The sequence below is a fragment of the Spermophilus citellus genome (assembly GCF_964194105.1).
Source record: "Spermophilus citellus genome assembly, chromosome: 8".
NCBI lineage: Eukaryota > Metazoa > Chordata > Mammalia > Rodentia > Sciuridae > Spermophilus > Spermophilus citellus.
In genome coordinates this window covers 38,911,825-38,937,736 of record NC_138189.1, presented here as the reverse complement: position 1 = coordinate 38,937,736, position 25,912 = coordinate 38,911,825, and the positions used below count along the sequence as shown (strand labels likewise).

Here is a 25,912-nt window from a genome sequence, read left to right as displayed (position 1 = left end):
AGAGAACCCCTTGTGCCTATCAGGCAGCCGCAAAGCCTGTGGCTCTTCCTCCACCTCCATTATCTGTAGCAAATCCCATCCTGAGCAGATTATCTTGCAGAAATCACATGATTTCTTCTTTAGATGCTTCAGTATACATTTCCCAAAGTCAAGGAGTTTCTAAATATATCGACACATTTCTAAATATATCAACAGAACTTCCTTGATACCATCAAGCACCCAGGCAGTGGAAAAATTGCTTTAAAAATAATTTTATCTAGGCTGGGCATAGTGGTGCACGCCTATAATCCCAGTGGTTTGGGAGGCTGAGGCAAGGAGGATTGTGAGTTCAAAGCCAGCCTCAGCAAAAGCGAGGTGCTAAACAACTCAGTGAGACCCTGTCTCTAAATAAAATACAAAATAGGGCTGAGGATGTGGCTCAGTGTTTTGAGTGCCCCTGAGTCAATCCCCAGCACCCCCCAAAAATTATCTAAAGAATGTTCCCAAGTGATAGGTTGCCTTACAAAAATTTACTGTAAATTGGTATTTGCAATGGAAATGGAATGAATATTCCTATAGAAACCATAGTAAAAGCAGTGATTGGCACCCTATTAGGCCTATAGGAAATCCTGGAATACATAATGAGGAAATTCTGTGTATTTCTCTTTGAATATCTTACTAAGGGGAAAGTTGTAGGCAGTTCATCCTTTACTAGAGACCTGGTTCTTAAACACGTTTTCTTTTTCTTGCTGGTTCTGTTATGGTGATGTCTTCTCCCCAGGTCCCTCCCTTGTAGAAGTAAAAGGAAGGAGACTCTCCCAGCATGGCTGATTTTATTCATTGGAAAAGGAAATGACGTAGGAGGAGATATTGCCCTCTTATAGACAGCAAACCATAGTAGGGAAGCCTCATTATATGCAGTGTAGTCTCTTAAAGGCATTTTGGAGGGGGGAACCAAAACCCCAAAAACAAAAACAAGAACTGCAGTGTAATCTCCTTAACAGGGGAAGAGAACTAGAGAAAAATAGGGCCCAGCAGTAGCTTGTTAAGGACCAGTTTAGTTCTCTGTCTTCGAAGTGCTCTAGTGAAGCTCTGTTTAATGTTAATGATTTATATTTTCAGTTCATGTTTGTATGCATACCCCCAGGCCCTCCACTAACACCAGATAAACAGAAGAGGGGTTTCTTTTCTTTTTCTTTTTTTTTTTTAAAGAGAGAGGAGAGGGGGAGGGAGAGAGAGAGAGAAAGAGAGAATTTATTTATTTATTTTAGTTCTCGGAGGACACAACATCTTTGTTGGTATGTGGTGCTGAGGATCGAACCCGGGCCGCACGCATGCCAGGTGAGCGCGCTACCGCTTGAGCCATATCCCCAGCCCCGAAGAGGGGTTTCTTAGTGGAGGAAATGACCAGGTCTGGGAAGGGTAGAGGCAAAGTCCTAGACAGGCTGTGAGCCTCCCTCCTTTATGTTTTTCCAGAAACCCAGCCCTGGGGTGAGACTGTGGGGAATGTCACAAGAGCATTCAATTCCCGGGACTGGATTATCTCTGGGGGGGGGGGGGATGCTGGGGCAAGAGGGTGGGAATAGTGTCCCCAGTAGGACTGTAGTTGTAGGTTTCATTTCACATGCAAAAACCTCAGGACTTGTATTTGAATTACTAGTTGCCCCTGCTACTCACCACCTATGTCAGAAACTGTGGTTTCTATCTCGATGTGTCTGTAACTCTCACCCACCCAGCACTAACAAAGCTTATCTCTCCTAAGTTCCTCTTGACAGGAGATTATGTTTATGTGATACTAGTTATTTCCAAGTTCATAAAGATATAAATAAAGTATCACTTAAGGAAAAAAAAAAGCCCCAAATGCTGAACATGTGACATGTGCGCGTGTGCGCGCACACACACACACCCACCCTAGTACAGAAAGTTCTGCGGCAGTGGGTGTCATTTGTAGAAACCCAAGAATTGAAACTGAGGCTAAAGGGCCTTCTGTCTCTTTTGCTGCTAAAAAGTTAAAAGTAATGAGATTTGCAGCAACACAGCCAGTGACCACCATCTCTTGTGGTTGTGGAATCCCTTGGCAGTAGTCATTTGATGTCTGAGGACTGCAGCTGGCCTGTAAAATACAGTGAAACCCACGTCTCCAGAAACTATGAATGCCTACATCAGCACAATCTTATCTGAAGATTATTTTCTGATTCTGGAAATGGAATTTTACCTTCCGATTTCTTATAATTTATAGAGATTTTTTCAACATCCCGTTTTTATTCTGGATATTACTTTGAAGACCATAAACTTTATCATTAAAACATGTTTATGTCTGCAACTACTCGCTTCTCAATGCAGAAGCTTTTTTTTTTTTTTTTTTTTGCTAAAGCATAAAAGCCCATTATAAAATGGAAAGCACCCTAAGAAGTAATAAGATGAACTGGTTAAAAGAGAGGACAAAAGATACTGGGATGCCAAATTTTCAGTTTTGCTTTTGCTTTTGTTTTCTATTAGAAGTTCATACTTGGTTTTTTTAAAAAAAGGCAATTTATCACTAAACTACTACTGCCTTTACATTTTTTTATTCCACCTTATCTGACCCAGAAACATCTGTATCAAAATTATTCTCAGTATGCATATGAAAAATGTCAAAGCCATCCTGAATGGGGATGCTGGGACAAGAGAGTGGGAATCATGTGCCCAGTAGGACTGTAGTTGTAGGTTTCATTTCACATGCAAAACCCACAGGACTTGAGCATTGTGTATTTGAGATTTCCCTTACTTTCCTGTTAATGGGTCCTGTCATACTTAGGACCCCTTCTTTGAACTCTGCTCTTAGTGGACAGGGAAAAGGACTACTTTCAGGAATGGAATGGCCTTTCTGACTCAGTTGGGATTTTGGTACTACAGTGCATCACTTTCTGTTTTGTTGCAGAGTTGACTAAAACTCTTTACCTTTCAGTTTTGACCCATTTGAATTTTCCTTATGAATATTATTATTCCTCTCCTGAACCTTAGCAAATGTCTGGTTGTAAATTTTTTAAGGTCAAGGAATTTTGTATGCTTTTATCTCTATCATGGTACTTTGGTGTTTGGATCTTGCAGAAGGTGGAAGGATGGACTATTTGATGAATGTGACTAAATGAATGACCAAATCTAGTTCCAGATTAAATACAAATAAAAATTGTCATGAAGAATGCAGTGAATGTTGACCACAACAGTGCTTTGTGTATATTGAGGACTGAAAGTTCTAGGAATTTAAAATTTTGTCTTCTTTTATCCCCTTCAGTAACATTTTATGTGTGTGTATATGTGATTTTTAATTTTTATGTTTTGGCTTTTCCTGGATGGTCTCTCATTACTAAACATGCTGTATCTCTAGTCCCAATTTGGATTTGAATTTGTGGTCTATTTTAACTGTTGTGGTCTACTGAGAAAGAACAGGAGGCTGATTGAATATCAAACAATTTGGAGGTGTTACACAGGATCTAATGAGAGGATAGGAGTAAGTGTACAGAGGTTCTCCACAGCTGGAATTGAGAGGAGAGGCAGGAGAGAGTGTCACATGGCCTACAGTCATGAGGATAAGTGGCTGCTAAGAGAACTGAGGTAGAGGGATTCCATCCCAGCAAGCACCCCATTCAGCACATGCCAATAACATTAATTTCGCCTTATTTGTTGTGTAGTTTTGTTTGTATAAGGGCTGTAGGCATAAGAAATTTTCACTGAGTTTATGTTTGTACATAGTTAAGTGGCCCAAGTGTATGTGGCACTTAAGAATTTAGGATTGGAATTAGGTAGAATTCAAACCCTAAGTTATGGGGCAAGTTAATATGTTCTCCAAGTCTTGAGTTATTCATCTGTAAAATGGGGTGGCAGCAGTTCTTGTGTTATAATGCTGTGAGATTATCCTTATAAAATGCTAAGACAGTGTCCAGCTCATCGTGAGTGCTCTGTAGTTGTTAGCTTTGGTCACAGCATAACTTCTTTAATAAGAACCCATTAAACATTAAAGTTTGGAAAGCCTGGAATTAGGTAAAAGGTTTGGTTTTTTGGGGTTCAATTTTGGCATAGCCTTTTATGATCTTTGGCTAATCTTAAAAACTCTCAGATGCATAGTTTCCTGACAGCTTCTTACTGCTTAAAGTTATTGTAAAAACTAATAGGAAATGCTACCATTGAGGAAGTGAGTTTGCATTAGTCAGGGTTCTCCAGAGAAACAGAACCAATAGGATAATGTCCATACATCATATATGTATATGATGAATATGTATGTATATGGAGGAGGGGGAGAGGATGTATAAGAGATTTTTTATGGAAAGAGGCTTTTATGATTTTGGAGACTGAAAACTCTGACAATCTGCCGTCTGAAATCTGGAGACCCAGGAAAACCATGTACTGTAGTAGTTCACCCAAGTCCAAGGCCTGAGAGTCAGGCAAGCCAGTGGTGGAACTTCAGTCTGAGGATGAAGGACTGAAACTTGGAAATGGGGAGGAGGCTTATGGCATAAGCCCCAGAGGCCCAAGAACAGAAGGCTGTCCTAGCTCTCTGACTTGTTTTGTTCTGTTTGGATCCTCAATAAATTGGATGATGCCCACATACATTGGAGAGGGTAAATCTTCTTTATTCACCACCAATGATGCATTCATCACTGATTCTTCTTTATTCATCACTGATTCTCTTCCAGACATACCCTCACAGACACTCGGAAATAATATCTTACCAGCCATCTGGGCACCCATTGGCCCAATAAGTCGACACATACATTTAACCAGCACAGAGTCCCATGTGTTAGACATTGCACTGAGCACCTATGTTCACCAGTTGTAATGCCATCAATAGCTTGGTAAAGTATTGTCCTGTTTCTACAGAGAGAGAAACTGTGGCACAGAGAAGAGACAGGGGTTGCCCTAGGCCATATGGCTTATAAGTGGCAAAAATGATGCTGGAAACAGGAACTGCTTGTCTCCAAAGTGCATGCCCTCTACCTGAGTTCTTCCTGCAGTACTGAGGAAATTCATCCATATTTCCTTTGTAGCAGGACACTGGAAGTAGCTACAGCAGGAATAATAGTTATGATATGGGGAATGGGTGGGATTATTTAGAATTCTGAAGGGAAACTCTGATAACTCATCATGCATAATGGGGACTCAAGTGCTAGGAGAAATGATAGCAGGGTATCCAGAAGGAAAACGACTGACTTCTTAAATTCACCCAGAGACCAGATGGTTATTTGTGTACATTCTTTTATAATATAATTGCTTTAATTCAGGATTGATATTGGTATTATTAAAACTCTGAGTGTTGTAGAAATTAAAGGAAAATGGTGTGCCTTGTAAGACTTTCTAGGGGACAGAATTTTTTAAAATCGAACTTAATTTCTGCCATTCAGCAGGTGCACAGTTTTAAGCAAGTTATAGTTTATCTGTCTGTTTAGTTCCTCCATTTGTGATATTTGTAAAATGGTTATTACCTCATGTTCAAGCTTTGCAAAGAATACAGAGGATATGCAAGAGAGAAAACACACACACACATACACACAACACAGAGTATTGCTCATATGGTTCTTTGCATACCAGTTCAGCATATTGTTGAATTAACACCTATTGAGTGCCAGGCAGTCTAAGCATGGAGGATTCAAAAGTGAGTATGAGGAGTTCTTAGCTTCATTCTAATTTCCAGGCCAGAAGGTCGGACAAAGATGTTAGAATAGAAAAGAATTTTACACACAAAAAAATAAAGACTTAGCTATTTCTCCTTGGATTACAATATTCAGAATAATTTATACTATATCTCATGAAGTAATTTTTTTATATATATTTTTTTTAGTTTTAGGTGGACACAATCTTTATTTTTTACTTTTATGTGGTGCTGAGAATTGAACCCAGTGCCTTATGCATGCTAGGTGAGCCCTCTACCACTGAACCACAACCCCAGCCCATTAATTTTGTTTTTGAAAAACATTCCAAGGAGTAGTCTAAGGTGGAGAAAAACCTGCACGTTCCTTCTCAAGGTTAACTATGGTCGATGCCCAGAAGTTACTTCCCAAAGTTCTTAACAATTACTTTTATATGGCCCCTCTGGTGTGGCTTTGAAAGGCTTTATGCCAAAGTGGACTATGGAAGACTGTGCATGGGACCAGAGGTGAAAGGAGCATATGGCTCTCTAAGTAACTTGGGGTTCCCTGTGGTGAGTCTCCTTCACCATGTCTTGCTTTCAGGGCCACCGAGATGTGGTCCGAATGAGGTACTACTGTGGATACTGTAAAGCAGAATTACCTCCATCTCTAAAGAGGTGCCATGCATTTCTGAGCCCTAGCCCCATATTTTCAGTTCTCTCCCCATATTTCCAACTGGTTCTGTCATCAAACATTTCCCAGCCTTGCTCCCTCAGACCTGGTTGTCCTTTGGTATTCTCTATCATGGCTCGTGGTATCAGGGTCTGCTGCTCATTCCAACTCAAAATCCCTGAGCCTGCCTAACTCCTTTGCTCTTCATTCCCATACTTAAGGTCACAAAGTTTTGTGGACTCTGCCTTCTAAGTCCTCTGACCCCCCACCCATACACTGTCCCTGCTCTCCTTACCCTACTTACGGCCATTGAGTTGATGTAGATCCTTATTATCTCTCACCAAGAGTTAAAGTGGGAGAAAGTGCATGGGGTCAGGTGTAGAGTATGGCAGTGGCCAGCCTCCCTGTCTCTGCCCATTCTCTGCACTGCCTGAGTTATCTTTTCAAAAACATGCCTTGGCATAGGCCTCCTCATTCCCTACCCTACAGCCACTCAGGATATATCTAAGCCCCAAAGTTTGGCATATAAGCCTCTTTCTAATTTGACCTTAAACAACTTTTCTGATGTCATTTTCCACAGTGCCCCTGAGCCATCCTAAGCCTTAGCCACAGTGAATTTCTTTCAGTTCTCAGAATATTCTATGCTTTTTTTGTTTTTGCAGCTTGGAACCCTCAATTTTTTTTAAAAAACAGGGAAACTTATCCTTTAAAAACCAAATCCAGATGTCATTTCCTCCCCCAAACCCCCAACTTGCCCGTCATTGCCCACAGTGCAGTGACATACATATCATACCATAAAGGCACACCACTTTATCATTTCTAGATTATGACTCATGCCCCCACTTCTCCCACCATTCACCGTATTATTGTGAAATCCTCTTGTAGAGATCCTTACTTGGCCTTCCTTAACTTTGAAACTAGTTGGTGTCCGGTGAGTGTTCACTAGCAGAGTAGATGAAATAATGAATGAATAAAATTTTGGACATTTATATGCTAACTATAAAGGAAGATGTTTGGGTAGGAAAGCCCAAATGTTAATATATTGAGTGACTGTACATCACAAAGCACGAGTCTAGGGTGAATGAGTCAACCCACTATCTAAGCCATCTCAAAATTTTCTGTACAGATTGAGCAACATCTGACATCTGCTTTCAGTAGCTGGGGCAGGCCCTGGGTGGCGATGGGCATTTTGTAAGCAGGCCACAGCCTGCTCTTAACAAGCTGGCAGGTGAGATATGCCACCTCATAGCAATGTCTGGATAACCTCATGATGCCAAGAGTGATTTCCTTCAGGGCTGGGGCTTAGGGGTCATTAGATTCTTCCTTGTGCCATTAGTGTTTTCTAAGGTTTCTATAATGACCTGGTGTGTCTTGTTCTTAGGTGAGTGTCACTCAGACAGTTTCTTACACTCATTAACTGTGTCAGTACTCAGGAGCCAGGTGGGTAGCACTGTCTGGGGAGACCCTTGAGTGTCATGCAGCAGGTTCTTTACAAGCTGGCTCTCTGCTTACCTTTCCATCCTACTTTAGTCACACTTGTCTTTTTTTTGCTTTTAATTTAGCAAATATTGGCAGGTCTTGCATTATGGCTCAGACCCTCTTTTAAGTGCTTTGCAGTATTAGTTAATTTAATTGTCATAATAAATCTATGGAATAGGGACTAGTATTATTCCCATTTTACAGATGAGGAAACTGAAGTCATGCCCGAATGTGTTTTTATTTTCATATGTTGTTCATTCTGCAGGATGTTTCTCTCTACTGTCCCTTTTCTGACATGTAAATCATAATTCATTTTTTTTCTATATAGCACCAACTATATTACATAATGGTTTCTGTATTATTCTCTCCCTCAGGAAAACCAGGAAAAGTTATCTAATTTTGTAGTTAACTGTACTATGAGCATCATAATCCTTGCCTTGCAAGGTAACTGTGAGGATTAAAAGCTCCTGGCACAATTCCAAGATGACACGTGCAGGAAATGAGCTTTTCCTATCTTGTCTTTTTGTGCCCTGTGACACAATCATTGACACAGACAGTTATCAATAAATCCAGGGAAAAGGGGAGGGAAACCAGGATGACCCAAAGTCAAGGTCACCAAGGGAGAAGGGAGGGTTGGCACTCTCAGATGCTCAGAAAGCAGATGTCAACTCAGAAAAGACCATTGGGCTTGGTCATTAGCGCTGTTTTTGAGAAGAGCTTTAGCAGTCTGTGAGGTGAGAGTCAGATTGCAAGTGGTTAAGGAAGAGTGGGCGGGAAGGAAATGAAAGCTGGGGGTGCAATCCTTTTCTCTTTCAGGAAGGGAGAAAAAGAGTTAGGGCATTAGCAGGACCAGAGAAGGGATCTTGGTTTGGGTGGGGAGGTTGAACAAGTCTGTAGACAGAAGTAAATCCTTAGAAGAGAGCAGCTGGGGAGAATGCACTTCTCCCTCTCCTGGGGCACTCCCAGAATCCCTGTTGACCCTCCTGGACTTGGCTCCGTTCATTCTCTTACATCCTTGCAGCTGGGGCATCCCAGGGTCCAGTGGCGTTGGGGTCAATTGAGGTCCTTGGGTAATGTGTGTAGCTTGACTGAGCTGTGATTTCCTCATCCATAGAACAGTCTTGGTGCCTACCTCCCAAGGATTTTGTGAGCATAGAATGAAGTCCTTCTGTTAAATGCCAGCTGTAGGGTCTCAACTGTTGTGTCCCTTTAACCTTCTCTTGGAGACAAGATGAAGGAGAAGAGAAAGGACAAAACCTTAGAAGACTGTTGAACTGCAGGGGTAGGAAGTTGGGAAGGTGCTCTCAGAATGGCTTCTGTCTTCTCCACAAAGCAGGGAGGAAGACTGTCCACCACGCTGAGGGGAATAGGAAGGGTTTGCAGTTCTCACAGAGCTGCTGGTCTCCCTGAGGCCACCAGGTGCTCTCCACTAAAGATAAATAAAAGGACTGAAGAGCAGCAGTGAAGGTCTGGCTAGGTGTAGAGAGAGCAGGTGAACTTTTGCAGCCAGGTGAGGAGGGACTTGGGAAAAGTGTGGACACAATAGGAGCTGATAAAAATGTAAGGGGGTGGGATATTAGTGTGTGTGTGTGTGAGAGAGAGAGAGAGAGAGAGAGAGAGAGAGAGAGAGAGAGAGAGAGAAGGAGGAGGAGGAGGAGGAGGAGGAGGAGGAGGAGGAAGGGAGAGGATGCCCTGGTAAAATGGCAGCTGGGATAGTCCAGTCAATGGGAGCTGCTGATGGCCGGAGAGTGGGGCAGGTCTGAAGAGGTGTGGTGACACTGAGGGTGCAGACTGGGTCCCTGGGAGTGGGGTGGTGAGCCCAAAGGTTATAGAGGAATTTCACAGAATTAGGTGAAACAGTTTTCAGTGATTGAGGCCAGGACATGGCTGGTCAGCCCCAATAGAACAATGATTTTACTTCTCTTTTTTTTCCTTCTGTTTATCATATGGACATCTACCACAGGGAGGGGGGAAGTAACCTTAGTCTTTATACAAAATTTAGTGTGGGATGCGTTGTTATTCAGCCAATTTTTAAAATTTCTATATTGTAATCATGATCATTTTAATGGGTATATGATATCAGATTATCCTCGCAGATACTACTTGGTGTTCTTTAGGATTTCTCCCTGGAACAAATTCCCAGATGTGACATTACCATGCTCAAGGGTGTGGATGATGGTGGAGGGGAGGGGCCTCTTGGTCTGCCATTCGTTAATTGCTTCAGACAGATGTGAGTGAGCAGGGAGGGAGGCCAACAGGGAAGTAGGGAGGGCAATCAACGCTAGAGTCCCAGGGGAGCCATCTGTGAGCACCGAGGTCCACCTTGCTGAGCTCCCTGTGCCACCTCTACGGGAGGCATCTAGAGGCATCTATACTGGAGGAGGAGACACAGCTGGCTGAATTTGCATCTGTGATTATGTCAGTGGAGTTTTGATTTGTTTTGCCTTTGATACTTTTCTTTGGGGACACTACTGTCAAGAAGCTGAAGAAATCAAACAAGGCATGTGCTGGGAGGGAAAGGCAGTGAAAGGGAGTCTATTTCCCTGTTCTGGAGGTTTTTTGAGGCAATGACAGAACAATTTCATCTTTTAGAAATTAAAGGATTTAATGGTTTTGATTATAATCATCACAGTGTCTTTTATTGGTTACTTTTAGTTATACATAACATTAGGATTCATAGTTATAAAAGCATAGAATATAATTTGCTCAAATTCAGTCCCCAGTACTTCCCCTTTCCCTTCCCTCCTCCCCTCATCACCCCCACCCCACCCCGTTTCCTTCCCTCTCTTCTACCGATCTTTCTGCTATTATACAATTTTTTACTGGGTCTTGTGAGTGTGCATAATGGTGAGATTCCCTGTGGTATATTTATATATGTGCATAGGAAACTTAGGTCAGATTCATTCCACTGTTCTTCCCTTATTGCTTCCCCCTCTTCCTCAATCACCTTCTTTTACTCCACTGATCTTTCCTTTCTCTCCCCACCACCCCCTTATTTTGGACTGGCTTCCACATATCAGAGAAAACTTTTGACTTTTGACCTTTGGGGTCTGGCTTATTTCATTTAACATGATAGTCTTCAGTTCCTTCCATTTACTGGCAAATGCCTTAATTTCATTCTTCTTTATGGCTAATATTTCATTGTGTTTATATACCACATTTTCTTCATCCATTCACCTGTTGAAGGGCACCTAGGTTGGTTCCATACCTTGGCTATTGTGAATTATGTGGCTATAAGCATTAATGTGGCTGCATTCCTACAGTATGCTGATTGGATATATACTGGGGAGTGAGATAGGGTCATATGGTGGTCCTATTCCTAGTTTTTTGAGGAAGCTCTATACTGCTTTTTAGAGTGGTTGCACTAATTTGCAGACACACCAACAATGTATGACTATACCCTTTCCCCTGTATTTCCCCAATACTTATTATTATTTGTATTTTTGATAATTTCCATTCTGACTAGAGATGAAATCTCCATGAAGTTTTGACTTGCATTTCACTGATTGCTAGAGATAGTGAACATTTTTTTCATATATTTGTGGGTCATTTGTATTTCTCTTTTGAGAAGTGTCTTTTTAATTCTTTTGCTCATTATTAATTGAGTTATTTGCTTTTTGAGTTCTACTTATATTCTGGATATTAATGCCCTGAGGAATAAGTGACAAAGATCTATTATTCTGTATTGTCTCTCTTCACATTATTTTTTTTCTGTATTAAATGAATTTATTTATATGCGGTGCTGAGAATTGAACCCTGTGCGTCACACATACTAGGCAAGTGCTCTACTACTGAACTACAAACCCTCTCTTCACGTTGTTAATTGTTTCTTCTTTGCAGTGCAGAAGCTTTTTAGCTTGATGTCATCCCACTTACTGATTTGTCATTTTACTTTTGAGCTTTAAGAATCTTGTTGAGGAAGTCAGTTCCTCAGCAGACTTGTTGGAGTGGTGGGCCTACATTTTCTTCATACAGTTGCAGTGCTTCTGGTCTAATTTCTAGGTCTTTGATTCACTTGGAGTTGAATTTGTGCAGGGTGAGAGATAGGGGTTAAGTTTTATTCTTTTACATATGGATATCTAGTGTTCCTAGCATTTCTTGTTAAAAGGTTGCCTTTTCTCCAGCATGTTTTTGGCATCCTTGTCTAGTATCAGATAACTGTATTTATGTGGGTGTGTTTCTGTGTCTTCAATTCTATTCCTCTGGTCTATTCTACCATGTCTGTTCTGGTGGCAATACCATGCTGTTTTTGTAATGATAGCTCTGTAGTATAATTTGAGGTCCATTATTGTGATGCCTCCAGCATTGCTCCTTTTGCTCAGGAATGCTCTGGGCCTCTTGATTTTCCAAATGAATTTTAGAACTGTTTTTATTAGTTATGTGAAGAATGCCATTGAAATTTTGATGGGAATTGCATTGAATCTGTATAATGATTTCATTAGTGTGGGTGTTTTGACAATATTAATTCTGCCTATCCAAGAACGTGGAGGTCTTTCCATCTTCTAAGGTCATCTTTAACTTCTTTATTCAGTGTTGAATACTTTTTTAAGAGTTAAAGGGAGATATGACTTAGTTCATTATTAAGGACATTGCAATATTTTGAATCAGTAATTTCATCAGCAAATATTACCATTAAAACATTTTTCTTATATCTTATGATTATAATGCTTTTCCCTTTTTTTTCTTTCAACAGAAAAAATACAGAAAGGGGTTTATTGATATTTCAAAAATCAAGTGTGTGGAAATTGTTAAGAATGATGACGGTGTCATTCCCTGTCAAAATAAGTATCCATTTCAGGTAAGCTGGTATATTTTTGCAATAGTACGACTCTGGGCTTTCTGTCACCAGTTTTCCTATTTGTCACTAGTTTGGTGACTGATTTTTAGGTTCATTTGCCACTTTAATAGTAATTGCTTTTCTTCATGGACTACTCATATCATTGTTGAAATATTATCTTCTTCTTTTTTGGTTGTTAGATTCTACCAGGGGTCCTGAATCTCTAAACCTCAGGTCTTATCTACTAGTGTTTAAATTTATCATCAGGGCTGAACAAACTATGATGAAGTTTTCTCTCTGAATTTGAGAAGCTGGGAAGTGATAAGAGTTACTGTTAATCAGAAATGAGATGCAAAGGCTGCTTTTGGTGGGAAATAGAATATTAGCATTATATGTTAATTGAACTGTATTTTTAAGGGATGATCATATTATTTCCTATTTTCTCCTTACAATGATCCTGAACACAAGGGAGGTAAATATCATACTCTTCTTGCTTATGACTGAGGGGAATAAGCCTCTGAGATGTTAAATGGCTCATCCAGGGCCACTTTGTGAATTAAAAACCAGCCATGTGCACATACATCTTCTTGCTCTCAAGCAGGATGGGTACCAATCCTAGGCCACTTCACATCCATGGCAGGAGGTTAGTGTACACGTGCCTTGAGAATTCAGGAGTTGGTTATTGGTATTCGAGAGTTTACTGCAGACAGCACAGGACCCTGTCCAGCTCCTAACCAGTCCCTTCTGTGGTTGGGACCATTTCCATGCCTCCTTTTGAGCAATGTACATCTATCATGGAAGTCATCTTTTATCCATGGCTATGGTCTCACCATGACCTGAGGGGCACACTGAAAAAAAAATCTCTTTCAAGATAATATTACAGTGGAATTTGGTTTGCTTTTTTTTTTTTTAACAAAACAAAACAAAATTTTATTAAAAAAAAGTTTTTTGAAAACATTTTCCAACTTGGAGATCAATATTACCTGGATGCAGTGAGCTAAAACATCCAAGCTTTAAAATTGTATCTGGATTATTTTCAACTAAGAACACTAAAGGAGAAAGGGCTACATTTCCATTTTTCCACTCCTTATTTTATTTCTCTGAGTGAAGGGCCTGGAGGAGAGTTAGGTGCTGAAGGAGGTGACACTGAAGCCACGCTGCTAGATTTACAACTTACTGCCTCTGTGACCTTCTGTGAGTCACTTCACCTTTCTATATCTGTTTCCTGTTCTAAATGAAAATGCTAACGATAGCAGTCATGTGACAGGGTTGTCGTGAGGGTTCATGAAGAAATAGCTGAGACATGTAGTAAGAGCAATATGTTAATTGCTTTTATTATTATTGTTATTGGTACCTTCTTGCTATTGCTGCTGTTATTACTACACCTGCCACCCCCCCCCCCCCATCTAGAATAAGGCCAATTTAAATCTTCTTCATGGTAAATATGTCGAATGCATCTATAATTATGTGTTTGTGTAATTTCATTTGAAGTTTGGTGAAGAACCCTCCCTGCCACACTTCTGATGGCTCTTAGACATTCTGGGGGGTGGTGGTGGCAGGCAATGGGGATTAATGGTTCTCATGATTTTGGACTAAGAATTAGGATTTTTGATAATTAGAGTATTTCTAAAAGAAAAGAGATCTATTCTGCAAGCTTTGGATTCATTTTAAGAAGGATGATTAAAAAAAACAGGAAAAAATAGAACAGTATTCCATCCTTGAGCCATTTTCAGTAGTTGAGATGAATAGACATAAGAGCAGTTTAAAAAAATCTTAAAATCAATTTAGAAGAGATAAACTTGAGCTCTGACTATGTAATTTAAACCAAGTGGATTTGAAAGTTAAAAGAAATCCTCTTGTAACTTAAGTATAACTAAGGAAGTGGAGATTCTAGTTTCACATCTTTTTTTTTTAAATTTTTTATTGATTATTTAAAGCATTACATAGCTCATGATATATCATCTTTCATACATTTGACTCAACTTGGGTTTTGAACTCCCATTTTCACCCCAAATACAGATTGCAGAATCACATCTGTTACATATTCACATTTTTACATAATGCCATATTAGTGACTGTTGTATTCTGCTACCTTTCCTATCCCCTACTATCCCCCCTCCCCTCCCATCTTCCCTCCCATCTTCCCTCTCTACCTCCCCTGCTGTTGTTCAATTCTCTCCCTTAGACTACAGTAAACAAAGGCGAATGGGGGGAGAGAAACGGAGAGAGAAGGGAAAGCATACGGAAATGGTAGGAGACCTTCAATGATACATAAAATTATAAGAGGTCATGAGGGGCAAGGGGGAGGGAAAAAAAAAGGGAAAGAATAGTTTCACATCTTGATAGTGAAATTTTCTACAAAGTCCAAATGGGGGGAAAAATAAAAAAAAAAGAAGAAGTGGACATTTTCAAAAGACACCAGGAGAAGAAAGGAAGTTGCTTCCTCTCCGCATATTCTAGCCCAAGGAAGGACAGAGGAAACAGCTTATGCTTTCTGGTGGCATTTGAGGGTTCCCCCAGGAGGTGGCATGTCCTTCCCGGGTTTTAAACCCAGATCTACCTGCTACATCTGTGCTGTTTCTCCTGCACTACACTGTAGTTAAGTCTGTTGAACTGAATGTAGATTTAAATGGGAGGGAGGATAACTGTCAAGGTACTATGAGTATTTCCTCCCAGTTGAAATAGTTTCTGCCCTTCAACAAGGGAAGGTGGCCAAGCTCTTGCTTCCTGACAACCTCTGCTACTGTAAAATGACTCACCAGAAGTCTTGAGGCACCTGAGAAACCTAGTTCTCACCCTGCCACAGGTGCTGTCCACAAGGATGACATGGAAGATGGACCTGATGTTTGATCTGGGCTTTGATGAAGGGAGGACTCAGGCCTCTAAATATCTCTCCTTCCTGTCAATCTATCAGAGATGCCCAAATTAGATACTTATTATTTGGGTTTAGGGTGGTATTTCTAGAAATTTCTTATACAAATATAAATGCCCCAAGGGAGTGAGGTAATATGTCAAGCTCAAGCTAATTTTAATTATCGGAACTCTTTTAAATTTGGATTAACTTTACTTGGATTAGCTGGTCTTTTAGTTTATTTTTTTACTTGTAGATGAACACAATACCTTTTATTTTATTTATTTATTTTTATGTAGTGTTGTGGATTGAACCCAGTGCCTCAGGTGTGCTAAGCAAGTGCTCTACCACTGAGCCACAACCCCAGCTGGGATTAGCTGGTCTTTAATGAACTTTTTTTTTTTTTTTTTTTTTTTTTTTTTTTTTAAGAGAGAGAGAGAGAGAGAGAGAGAGAGAGAGAGAGAGAGAGAGAGAATTTTTAATATTTATTTTTTAGTTCTCGGCGGACACATCTTTGTATGTGGTGCTGAGGCTCGAACTCGGGCCGCACGCATGCCAGGCGAGCGCGCTACCGCTTGAGCCACATCCCCAGCCCGTCTTTAATGAACTTTAACAAAGTTACAAAGCTCATGGTACAATATGAGCTCAGTTTTGTGAAGAAGTTAGTCTGCATGGAGCCTGGAAAGACAGACTTTAGGAGGGAACCATCAAGGGGCCATTTGAAGTGTTTGGGAGAAAATACATGAATAAGAAAAATATCTGGGAGTGTGTAAGTTGGTTTTTGGCTGCTGTGACCAAAATGCCTGACAAGAACAACTTAGAGGAGGAAAAGCTTACTTTGGCTCACCGTTTAAGGAGTTGCTGAGTTGCTGTCCATGTTGGCCAACTACATTGCCCTGGGCCTGAAATGAGGCAGAGCACTGTGACAGAGGGTGTGGCTCAGGAAAGCTACTTATCTCACGGCAGCTGGGAAGTAGTTGGGGAGAGAGAGAGGAGGAGAGGAGCAGAGAAGAGACTGGGAAGAAGATAAAATCTTTGGGGGCATGTTTCCAGCAACCTACTTCCTCCAACTAGGTCCCGCCTCTCAGTAGTCCATCCAACCATCAGATGGATTAATCCACTGATAAGGTGAGAGCCCCCATGGTCCAATCATTGCCTAAAAGCCCCACCTCTGAACTTTGCTGCGTTGGGGACTATCTCTTTCAACACATGAGCTTTGGGGAACATTCCAGATTCAAACCACTATTGGGAGTTAGATCTTATTCATATGACTTAACCTCAGCCACTTTGGTTTTCTCATCTGGAAAATGAAAATTCTAACACTTATAAAGACCTGCGTTGCTCTATGGATAAAACAAGGAAGTGTATATAAAGTACTTAACCCCATGTAGTGACTCCGTAAAGTAAGTCATTATAATAAAATAAATTATTCTTATAATATCCCACAGGATTCTGGAAGTTCCAAAGTCTTTGTACTTCTTTCCAGACATATCAGTGAGAATTCAGAATAATTTCACTGCTGCATTTTAATCTCATTCTTTTTGTACTATAGGTTGTCTGGGCAAATCTGGGTTAGGTGTGAAAAATATGTAGCAAATAAGGAAACGTCTTTCTAGCATCTCCCTCTGTACTTTATCTTTCTGTTATCATTTCTCACCTTTACTTATTTTTTTTTCTTTCTCTTTTCTCTTTATGGTACTAGGGATTGAATCCCAAATGCTTTATCACAGAGCCACATCCCAAGTCACTTTTTGTGTTTTATTTTGAGATAGGGTCTTGCTAAATTGCTGAGTTTGGCCTCAAACTTCCAATCCCCCTGTCTCAGCCTCCTCAGCCACTGGGATTAAAGGTGTGCACCATTGTGGCCTGCTCATGTTCTGCCTTATAATAAGTTTTTCTAGACATGTCTTGGAATTAGCCTTCATGTTTGATTCATTTTTGTGTCTTAGTCATACCAAATAATATTCCACAACTATTTGTCCCATGGTGTTCACATGCTGTCAGAGTGCATTAATTTCACTAAGATGAATAAGAAAGGACCATTTTAATGAAATGGTCCTAATGTTTACTGACCAGGGTCAAGAACAGCCATTTATCAATAATTGATATTACTTTGGGGTCAGTCAGCGTTTTTCAGCTTTGTGATTGTTCATTAGGGGTAAAGTGAAGAAATTCCTGGATTAATTTCCAGCCTTACTTTATTATTAATATTAAAAGTATAAAAATTGGGCTGGGGATATGGCTCAAGCGGTAGCGCGCTCGCCTGGCATGCGTGCGGCCCGGGTTCGATCCTCAGCACCACATACCAACAAAGATGTTGTGTCCACCGAGAACTAAAAAAAAAAAAAAAAAAAAAAAATTAAAAAAAAGTATAAAAATAAGACTAATTACGGGGCTGGGGCTGTAGCTCAGTGGCAGAGCACTTGCCTAGCATGTGTGAGGCATTGGGTTCAATCCTCAGCAGCACCACATAAATAAATAAATAAATGAAATAAAAAGTATTATGTTTACCTATAACAACAACAACAACAACAAAAAGACTAATTGCCAGACAGCCTACCTCTGAAAGAGGTGCTATGGTTAAAAGCTTGGCTATTGGAGTCAAAATCCTAGCTTTCTACATTACCAGCCAAATTACGATGGCCAGGTTAGGTGGCACACATTAGGGGACACCATTTCAGTGCCTCCTGAAGTTTTTCGAGGTTGGAAGGCTTGTAGATAACCATATTTTCCTCTTCTGTAATGGAAATAGTTTGATGGGAGGACAAATTGAGTTAGTATCTATAGAGCATCTAGCTGAGAGCCAAGATTGCCAGTACTAATTAAGTCGGATACCACAATGTTTGATAGTGGCAGAAGGAGACTCTAGGAGTGAATCTGAAGGAGTAGTCAACTTATCTAAAATATTATTTAGAAAAATATTGGATTAGAATAATAATCCTGTTCCATCAAATTTATCTAATTAAATTGAAAGAAATAACAGATTAATGAAACATCTTGATCTCTGCATGTTTTTTTTTTAATAAAAAATTAGTCTTTTGCAAAATGTGTACACCATTTGTTGTAGAAATAAAGAAATAAATGTGCTTTTATGAGAAAGGAGTTTAGGTTCTTTGGATCTGAGGTAAATGACTTTTTTTGGTACTGGGAATTGAACTCAGGGGCACTTTACCACTGAACCACATCCCCAGCCCTATTTTGTATTTTTTATTTAGAGACAGGGTCTCACTGAGTCGCTCAGTGCCTTGCCGTTGCTGAGATTGGCTTTGAACTCATGATCCTCCTGTCTCAGCCTCCAGAGCTGCTTTGATTACAGGCATGCACCACCAAACCTGGCTTAAATGACTTGTTTTTATTTTATTATTTTTATTTTTGACACAGGGTCTTGCTAAGTTGCTGAGGCTGACTTTGACTTGTAATCCTCCTGCCTTAGCCTTCCAAGTGACTGAAGTAAATAATTTCATTCTGTCACTTGAAACTCATTTATTGGTGCCCATGGTTCCAAGGACTCGGACTTGTTTAAATATTTATCACTGATTTCATTTTTTATTTTATTTTAGGTTGTTCATGATGCTAACACACTTTACATTTTTGCACCTAGTGCACAAAGCAGGGACCGATGGGTGAAGAAGTTAAAAGAAGGTAAAACTCAAGTAATAAAATATTAATCTGCACATCATTTTAGAACCTGTCATTATGACTAAAACAGAAATACAGCCAATATATTTTGCAATTCTAATCTCTTAACTGACACTACATGTTTCTCCAAGGCCAGTCAGCTACAGCAAGTGAAAACCAGCAGATGGAATCAGATTTTAAAAATCTGATTCTTTCTAGTGGTACATATTTTCTAAGAAAAGTATGCTTCCATTTAATGTGTGATGTATTTGAAGATAAAGAATGGGCTTTTATGATAACAGGATTTAGTGTTTTCTAAGAAATGCCTCATGTATGGTGTGGATGGATTGACACACACACCAAGTGTTTAAAGGGTAAATGGCTGTACTATCCTCATCACTTGTCCTTTGGAGCAAAGTGCAAAGTGGTAAGTGGGCTAACTTTTGCTTTTATTCATCATGGAGTAGTATAAGTCACTTCTGCTCACAAACTCACAAGGATGTTTCATTCAAAAAAAAAAAAAAGGAGGTGAAAGAGAAGCATCTGGCTTTTCTGAATGCTGGGTCGCATGATGTTATGAGGGTGTTTTCATAATCAACATGGTATCCAAGGAATGATTGGCAATGTTACTTAGCAAACATTCTGTAGTCTGTTTTATTTCACTAATCATTAATGTGTCTGTGAATTACAGAAATAAAGAACAACAATAATATTATGATTAAATATCATCCAAAATTCTGGGCAGATGGAAGTTATCAGTGTTGCAGACAAACTGAAAAACTAGCACCTGGATGTGAAAAATATAATCTTTTTGAGAGTAGTAAGTATTCATTTTATTCTATAATTATATTATGCTCAAAATGGGCATGTCATTGGTACAGTGGCATGAATTTGATTTGGATTAAGTTCATCACACTTTCTAGAAAATGCAAGTGTGTAGGTGTGTTTTATAAGAATAATTAGAATAATGTGTTAAGTTAGCAGTAGGACCTTTTCATGGAATCAAAAGCAAAGGTCCCTTACAGGGAGCCTGTAATCTGTTTCCAAGTCATGAGCCTAATATGTCACCATCAACAGCTTTTCTTCATTAATGTTTATGTATTTGTCAGCAAGTAAACTCTTCCCAGATGTGTTGTTAGAAACCTCGTGTAGCAGTGCATCTGCAGCTAAGTTAGTATCATTCTCATTTTGATGGGGCTTTGAGTTATGGACTTTAGTAATGGCTTCACAGTCTGTCAGAATGATTAACTGTCACAATGCTACTCACATGTAAATGTTCAGATGAATAAAAATGTCGAGGGTTAATCTTGACACCTTATAAATCCTGAAAATGAGAGGCCTTTAGTCATAAGTTAAAAATACACAAGGACTCAAAATTGCTAGTGTGATAGGACAGTGGGTATTGTGCTTCTGTTTTCCTGCTGGCACCATACATGGTGCTTGCCATATCAATCAGAACCCATCAAGCTTTTAGATATAAGCAAAATGGCTATTTGGTAGGGATGTTGGCTTATGCAAAAGACTGGCCTTGATTCTGTAAGTCTCTCCAACTGATTGTCTTGGAGTATCCTGACATTGATTTAGTACATTAAAGAGAAGGTCCAAGTTTCCAAGTCTGTTATTATTTCCTAATTTTTCAATTCTTAAGGTTTAGTATTAGTACACAGTGTAAGCTGCTGTTAAAATAAAACAATAAATGGGATGGTATCAGCTAAAAAGTCCCTTCACAGCAAAAGAATCAATCAAGAACGTGAAGAGGGGCTGGGGATGTGGCTCAAGCGGTAGCGAGCTTGCCTGGCATGCGTGCGGCCTGGGTTTGATCCTCAGCACCACATACAAACAAATATGTTGTGTCCGCCAAAAACTAAAATAAATAAATAATAAATAAAAACATTAAAAAAAAAAAGAACGTGAAGAGACAGCCTACAGAATGGGAGAAAATTTTTGACATCCGCACTTCAAATAGGGTGTTAATTTCCAGAATATACAAAGAACTTAAAAAGCTTAATACCAGAAAACCAAAAAACCCAATCAGCAAATGGGCAAAAGAGCTGAACAGACCCTTCTCAAAGGAATAGGTATGAATAAACAACAAATATTTGAAAAAATGTTCAACCTCTTTAGCAATTAGAGAAATGCAAATTAAGACTACACTGAGATTTCATCTCTTGCTAGTCAGAATAGCAATTATCAAGAATGCAAGTAACAATTTAATATTGGTAAGGATGGGGTGGAAAAAGATACACTCATACATTGCTGGTGGGTCTGCAAATTGGTGTAACCCCTCTGGAAAGCAGTATGGAGATTCCTCAAAAAACAAGGAATGGAACCACCATTTGACCCAGTTATCCTGCTCCTTGGCATATATCCATACACTTAATATCAGCATACTATAGTGACACAGCCACATCAATGTTTATAGGAGACAATTCACAGTAACTAAGCTATGAAACCAACCTGGGTGCCCTTCAACAGATGAGTGGATAAATAAATTGTGGTATATATACACAATGGATTTTACTCAGCCATAAAGAAGAATGACTTTATGACATTTGCTGGTAAATGGATGGAACTGGAGACTATCATGCTAAGTGAAATAAGCCAATCCCCCAAAACCAAAGGTCAAATGTCTTTGCTGATATTTGGAAGCTCAACCACAATAAAGTGGGGGAGGAGAATAAGAGAAGTTCAGTAGATTAGAAAAAGAGGAACAAAAGGAAGGGAGTGGGGGATCAGAATAGGAAAGACAGTAGAATAAATCTAACATAATTTTCCAGGGTACATATTATGAAAATGCCTAAGTGAATCCCACCATTGTGCCCACCTACAAGAATGAGGTCCTTATTAGAAAAGATATATCTCATGCTTATATAATTTTATAAAAATGGATTTGATTGTCATATACAACTAAGAAGAGCCAATTAAAAGAGGGAGACAGAGGCGGGAATGGGGGATGAGGAAGAGAGACCTGGAAGTTGCAGTGACTTAAATTAGAAGTTCATCTAGGTTTCATGGTGTAATCCCAAGGTAGGTGCTGGTCCAGGGCTGGCAGGTGGTTCTGCAGGTAGTTCCTGGGGTTGTTCCAATTCCAGTGCTCTCTCTCTTCCTGGTATCAGAAAGGGGTAAAGAGGCCAAGGATGCCTGTGGGAAGACCTTTTAGGGACCAGATCTAAAATTGGCACACCCCATTTGTCCATAGAGCTCTTTGATTAGAATTTCATCTCATCTGTGTAGCTGGATAGTCATGTGCCAGCAGAGCTCTGGCAGAGGAAGGGACAGACTGACAGACCTTCTTAATTTCATAGTGTTGTCATTACAACACTCCCTCTTATCCACCGGGATATTTCCAAGACCTCTGGTGGATGCCTGAAATCATGGATAGTATCAAACCTTATATATGCTATGATTTTTTTCTATACATACACACTGAAGATAAAGTTTAATTTATAGATGAGTCACAGTAAGAGGTTCCCAACCACCATAATAAAATTGAACAATTTAGTGTAATAAAAGTTATGTAAATGTGGTCTCTCTCTCAAAGTATCTTATTGAATTGTGGATCTTAGTAACCTCAGCATACAATTTTTTTTTTTCTTCTAACTCAAGACATTTCAGCTTTTTCTTAAAGGAAGCCCTTTACGGCCTCTCTTTGGCATATCCAAATCGCCAGCATCACTCATCACTGCTGTAGCACTTCGAGGCCATTATTAAGTAAAGTAAGGGTTAGTTCAACATAAGCCCCATGACATCACCAACTGAGGCTGCTCAGTGATTAACGGGGCTGGGAGTGCATGCAGCGTGGATGTGCTGGACAAAGGGGTGATTCATGTCCTGGGAGGGACTGAGTGGGGACTGAGATTTTATCATACTCCTCAGAGAAAGGTTCGATTTAAAAACTTAAGAGTTGTTTATCTCTGGAATTTTCCATTTAATATTCCGTATTGTGGTTGACTCAGAATAACTGAAACTGTGGAAAGTGAAACGACAGATATGGGGGACTACTGTAATTCAGTTTATTTTTAAATTGAATATACATTATGGAGAACCCAGTTTAACAGTGGTGGGGACACAGAGGCAGAGGTACTGGCAACACCCCCTTAGTCAGGCGGACAAGTCCCTTGCCTGTGTGTTCTGTTTTCCTTGAAGCCACCAATATCTTTATCGATCATTGCTACACAGCATTTTGACCTATATTTGTTGTTGGCATTTTCAGGTGTAAGAAAAGCACTACCTCCAGCCCCAGAAACGAAAAAGGTAGGTGATCTCTTGCATTGGGCAGTTACATCTAAATTTTCAGCCTTTCTGTCCTTAGGTTTTGGAGGGATTTGCAGCTTATTAATTATGTTTAATATGAATAAAATATTAAAATGAATATTAACAATAAATAAAGTGAGATTTAAAATATTAAAATAAGTAAAAATATTAGTTTTGTGATGTGGTTTTCCCCCACGACCATCTTAGAAGCAGATAGGTTATGACTTATTTGAATTGTCCTTGATGTGAAATAATATCAATTTAATTGTATAAATTTTATCACTGGGAGTCCTGTTCTTATCTGGCATTTTGTCTGTAGCTGGGCTGAAAGAGTTGTATCAGAAGTGTGGGACTTTTTTAAAAGAAAATTTTGGTCTCAAGAATATAATATGACAGCGGGGTGCAGTGGTGCACACCTGTAATCCCAGCAACTCAGGAAGCTGAGGTAGGAAGATCACAAGTTCAAGGCCAGCCCCAGTAATTTAGCAAGGCCTAAGCAACTTAGTGAGACCCTGTCTCAAAATGAAAAAAAAAAAAATTTAAAGGCTGGGGGATGTGGCTCAGGGGTTAAGTTTCCCTGGGTTCATGGGTTCAATCCCTGGTTAAAAAAACAAACAATCAAACCAAACCAAACCAAACAAACAAAACCTGCAACAAAAAAAGGAACCCCCAGTATGATCCATGAGTGATTTTAGTGATTTAGTCATATATTTGAAGACTGGGATATGGTGGAAAAGCATGGACTTTGGACCCAGTCCTGAACTGAGCTGATGTGAATCTGATGTGAGTGACTTTGGAGGGACTGTGTAAACCATTGTTGTCTCACTGGTAACATGGGAGTTACTATGCTGTATTTCATGGAAGCAATATTAAGAACAAAAGAGAAAAACTGTTAGATCCTAAGCATGTGCCTTGAGCAGTGTGGGCATAAAGAAGTACAAATCCCTTTGAATGGGAGGAGACCTGTTAACAGACTCCATGGTGGGCTTTCCCCACTGCAGGCCATTTCAGTGATGGGTCTTCCTTTAGTTCTCCTGGTCTCTACTCACGTATTACCCCTGCCTCTCCCTGGAAAACGATTCCTGACACATAAAAATTGTTTCCATGTTTCAATATGGTTTTTGCTCTTGTCCTGTATTCTGAAAACCCGTAAGAGATGTGGTAGCATCTACTGCATCTAAGATTGGAGGGTTCTCTGGTTGCTATCAGGTGACATATTCGATTAGAGGGCTCTGCCTTATTCTTTGGTAATGTGTGAATCCTTCAGTGTTTTACTGTTTTATTTCAAGATCAGTTTCAGATAGAAGATTAAACTTTCACATGTTATCTTGTTTGCTTAGAGAAGGCCTCCCCCACCAATTCCTCCTGAAGAAGATAGTAGTGAAGAAATAGTTGTTGCAATATATGATTTCCAAGCAACAGAAGCGCATGACCTCAGATTAGAGAGAGGTCAAGAGTATATCATATTGGAAAAGAATGATGTCCACTGGTGGAGAGCAAGAGATAAATATGGGTAAGCCTTCTCTCCCTGGCCCTTGCATGCAGTGAGTGGGTAGGAGTGAAGTATTGAGTGAAGTATATGCGCTCTATCTGTCATGTAATGAGGTTGTAGTTTGCCAGAAGTCAAAGTATACATTATTACTTTGTAGTACCACTGTGTATTCTTAGTAGTCACTCAATAAATGCAAACTGATCAATCACTTCTTCCCAGAGGTTGGAAGAGATTATACTCATCTCTTTCTCATTCACCATATATTTTATTTGACTATTTTGACCTTAGGAGAAATAGTTATATATAATCCTTAAGATTATCTAAGTAGGTAATCTTAGGTCTTTCTAAGGCATTATATATCATAAATTTCTTAGAATTTCTCTCTCTACATGTACATGTGCACATATATACAGACATGATATAATGGAGCCTCTTGTCACTTGAAATTGTCTTTCTCTCTCCCTCTCTTCATCAGAAAGAGAAATAGGAAGGAAGAGTACTTATATATATGTATGCATATATATGTATATGTATAAAATAAATAAATATATATTATATACGTATATACACACACACAAACATACATACATGCATACAGGAAATAAATAGCAAGTATTGTCAGGCATGATGGCATACATCTGTAGTCCCAGTGTTAGTAAGGCTGAGTCAGGAGCATTACCTGACCCTAGGAGTTTAAGACCAGCCTGGGCAACATAGTGAGACCCCATCTCAAAACACAAACAAAAAAATCCCAGCATTATTTGCACCAGATAACGTAGGATTTAAGTGGAACAATTCTTTTAACCTTATTTTAAATATATAGGTAGATACGGTTAAACACAGAGGATGAGTCTCTCTTGGGCTTCATTAAGTGAACTATATCCTGTGTTTACCTCTAATATACTATGCATTTACATTATGAGTTCCAGTGGATAAGAACAGGGGTCTTCTATCCTGAGAAAATACTTTCTCTTCCACCTGCTCTCACCTCCTTGACCCATCGCCAGTTCCCCTCTCTGTTCCTCAGTTCATTTTTGGGAACAGTGGTAGCCTCTGGGTGAGGCAGGGTCCCCTCTTTTATTCAGCTCTTGGCACTTCTGGTCATCTGGGTGCTGGTTTGTTGAGCATTATTACCTTCTTGGGAATCTTAACTTTTTGTGTTTATAAGAAGTTCCTGCTCCTCTTTA

The 25,912-nt window shown here is 39.6% G+C and overlaps 1 protein-coding gene across 4 annotated transcripts in view; it reads left to right on the top strand.

Moving 5' to 3' along the window:
• The window catches only part of TEC (tec protein tyrosine kinase), a 105,386-nt gene that overhangs the window by 58,207 nt on the left and 21,267 nt on the right, over nucleotides 1-25,912 (top strand). For 3 of the 4 annotated variants that reach the window (XM_081303753.1, XM_081303751.1, XM_081303752.1), the window contains 5 exons: nucleotides 12,427-12,531; nucleotides 18,922-19,003; nucleotides 19,671-19,799; nucleotides 23,193-23,233; nucleotides 24,574-24,746. In XM_081303753.1, coding sequence (XP_081159879.1) covers nucleotides 12,427-12,531; nucleotides 18,922-19,003; nucleotides 19,671-19,799; nucleotides 23,193-23,233; nucleotides 24,574-24,746 — 530 coding nt within the window. The remainder of the gene's footprint in view (nucleotides 1-12,426; nucleotides 12,532-18,921; nucleotides 19,004-19,670; nucleotides 19,800-23,192; nucleotides 23,234-24,573; nucleotides 24,747-25,912) is intronic. The other variant, XM_081303754.1, reaches the window with a different exon arrangement.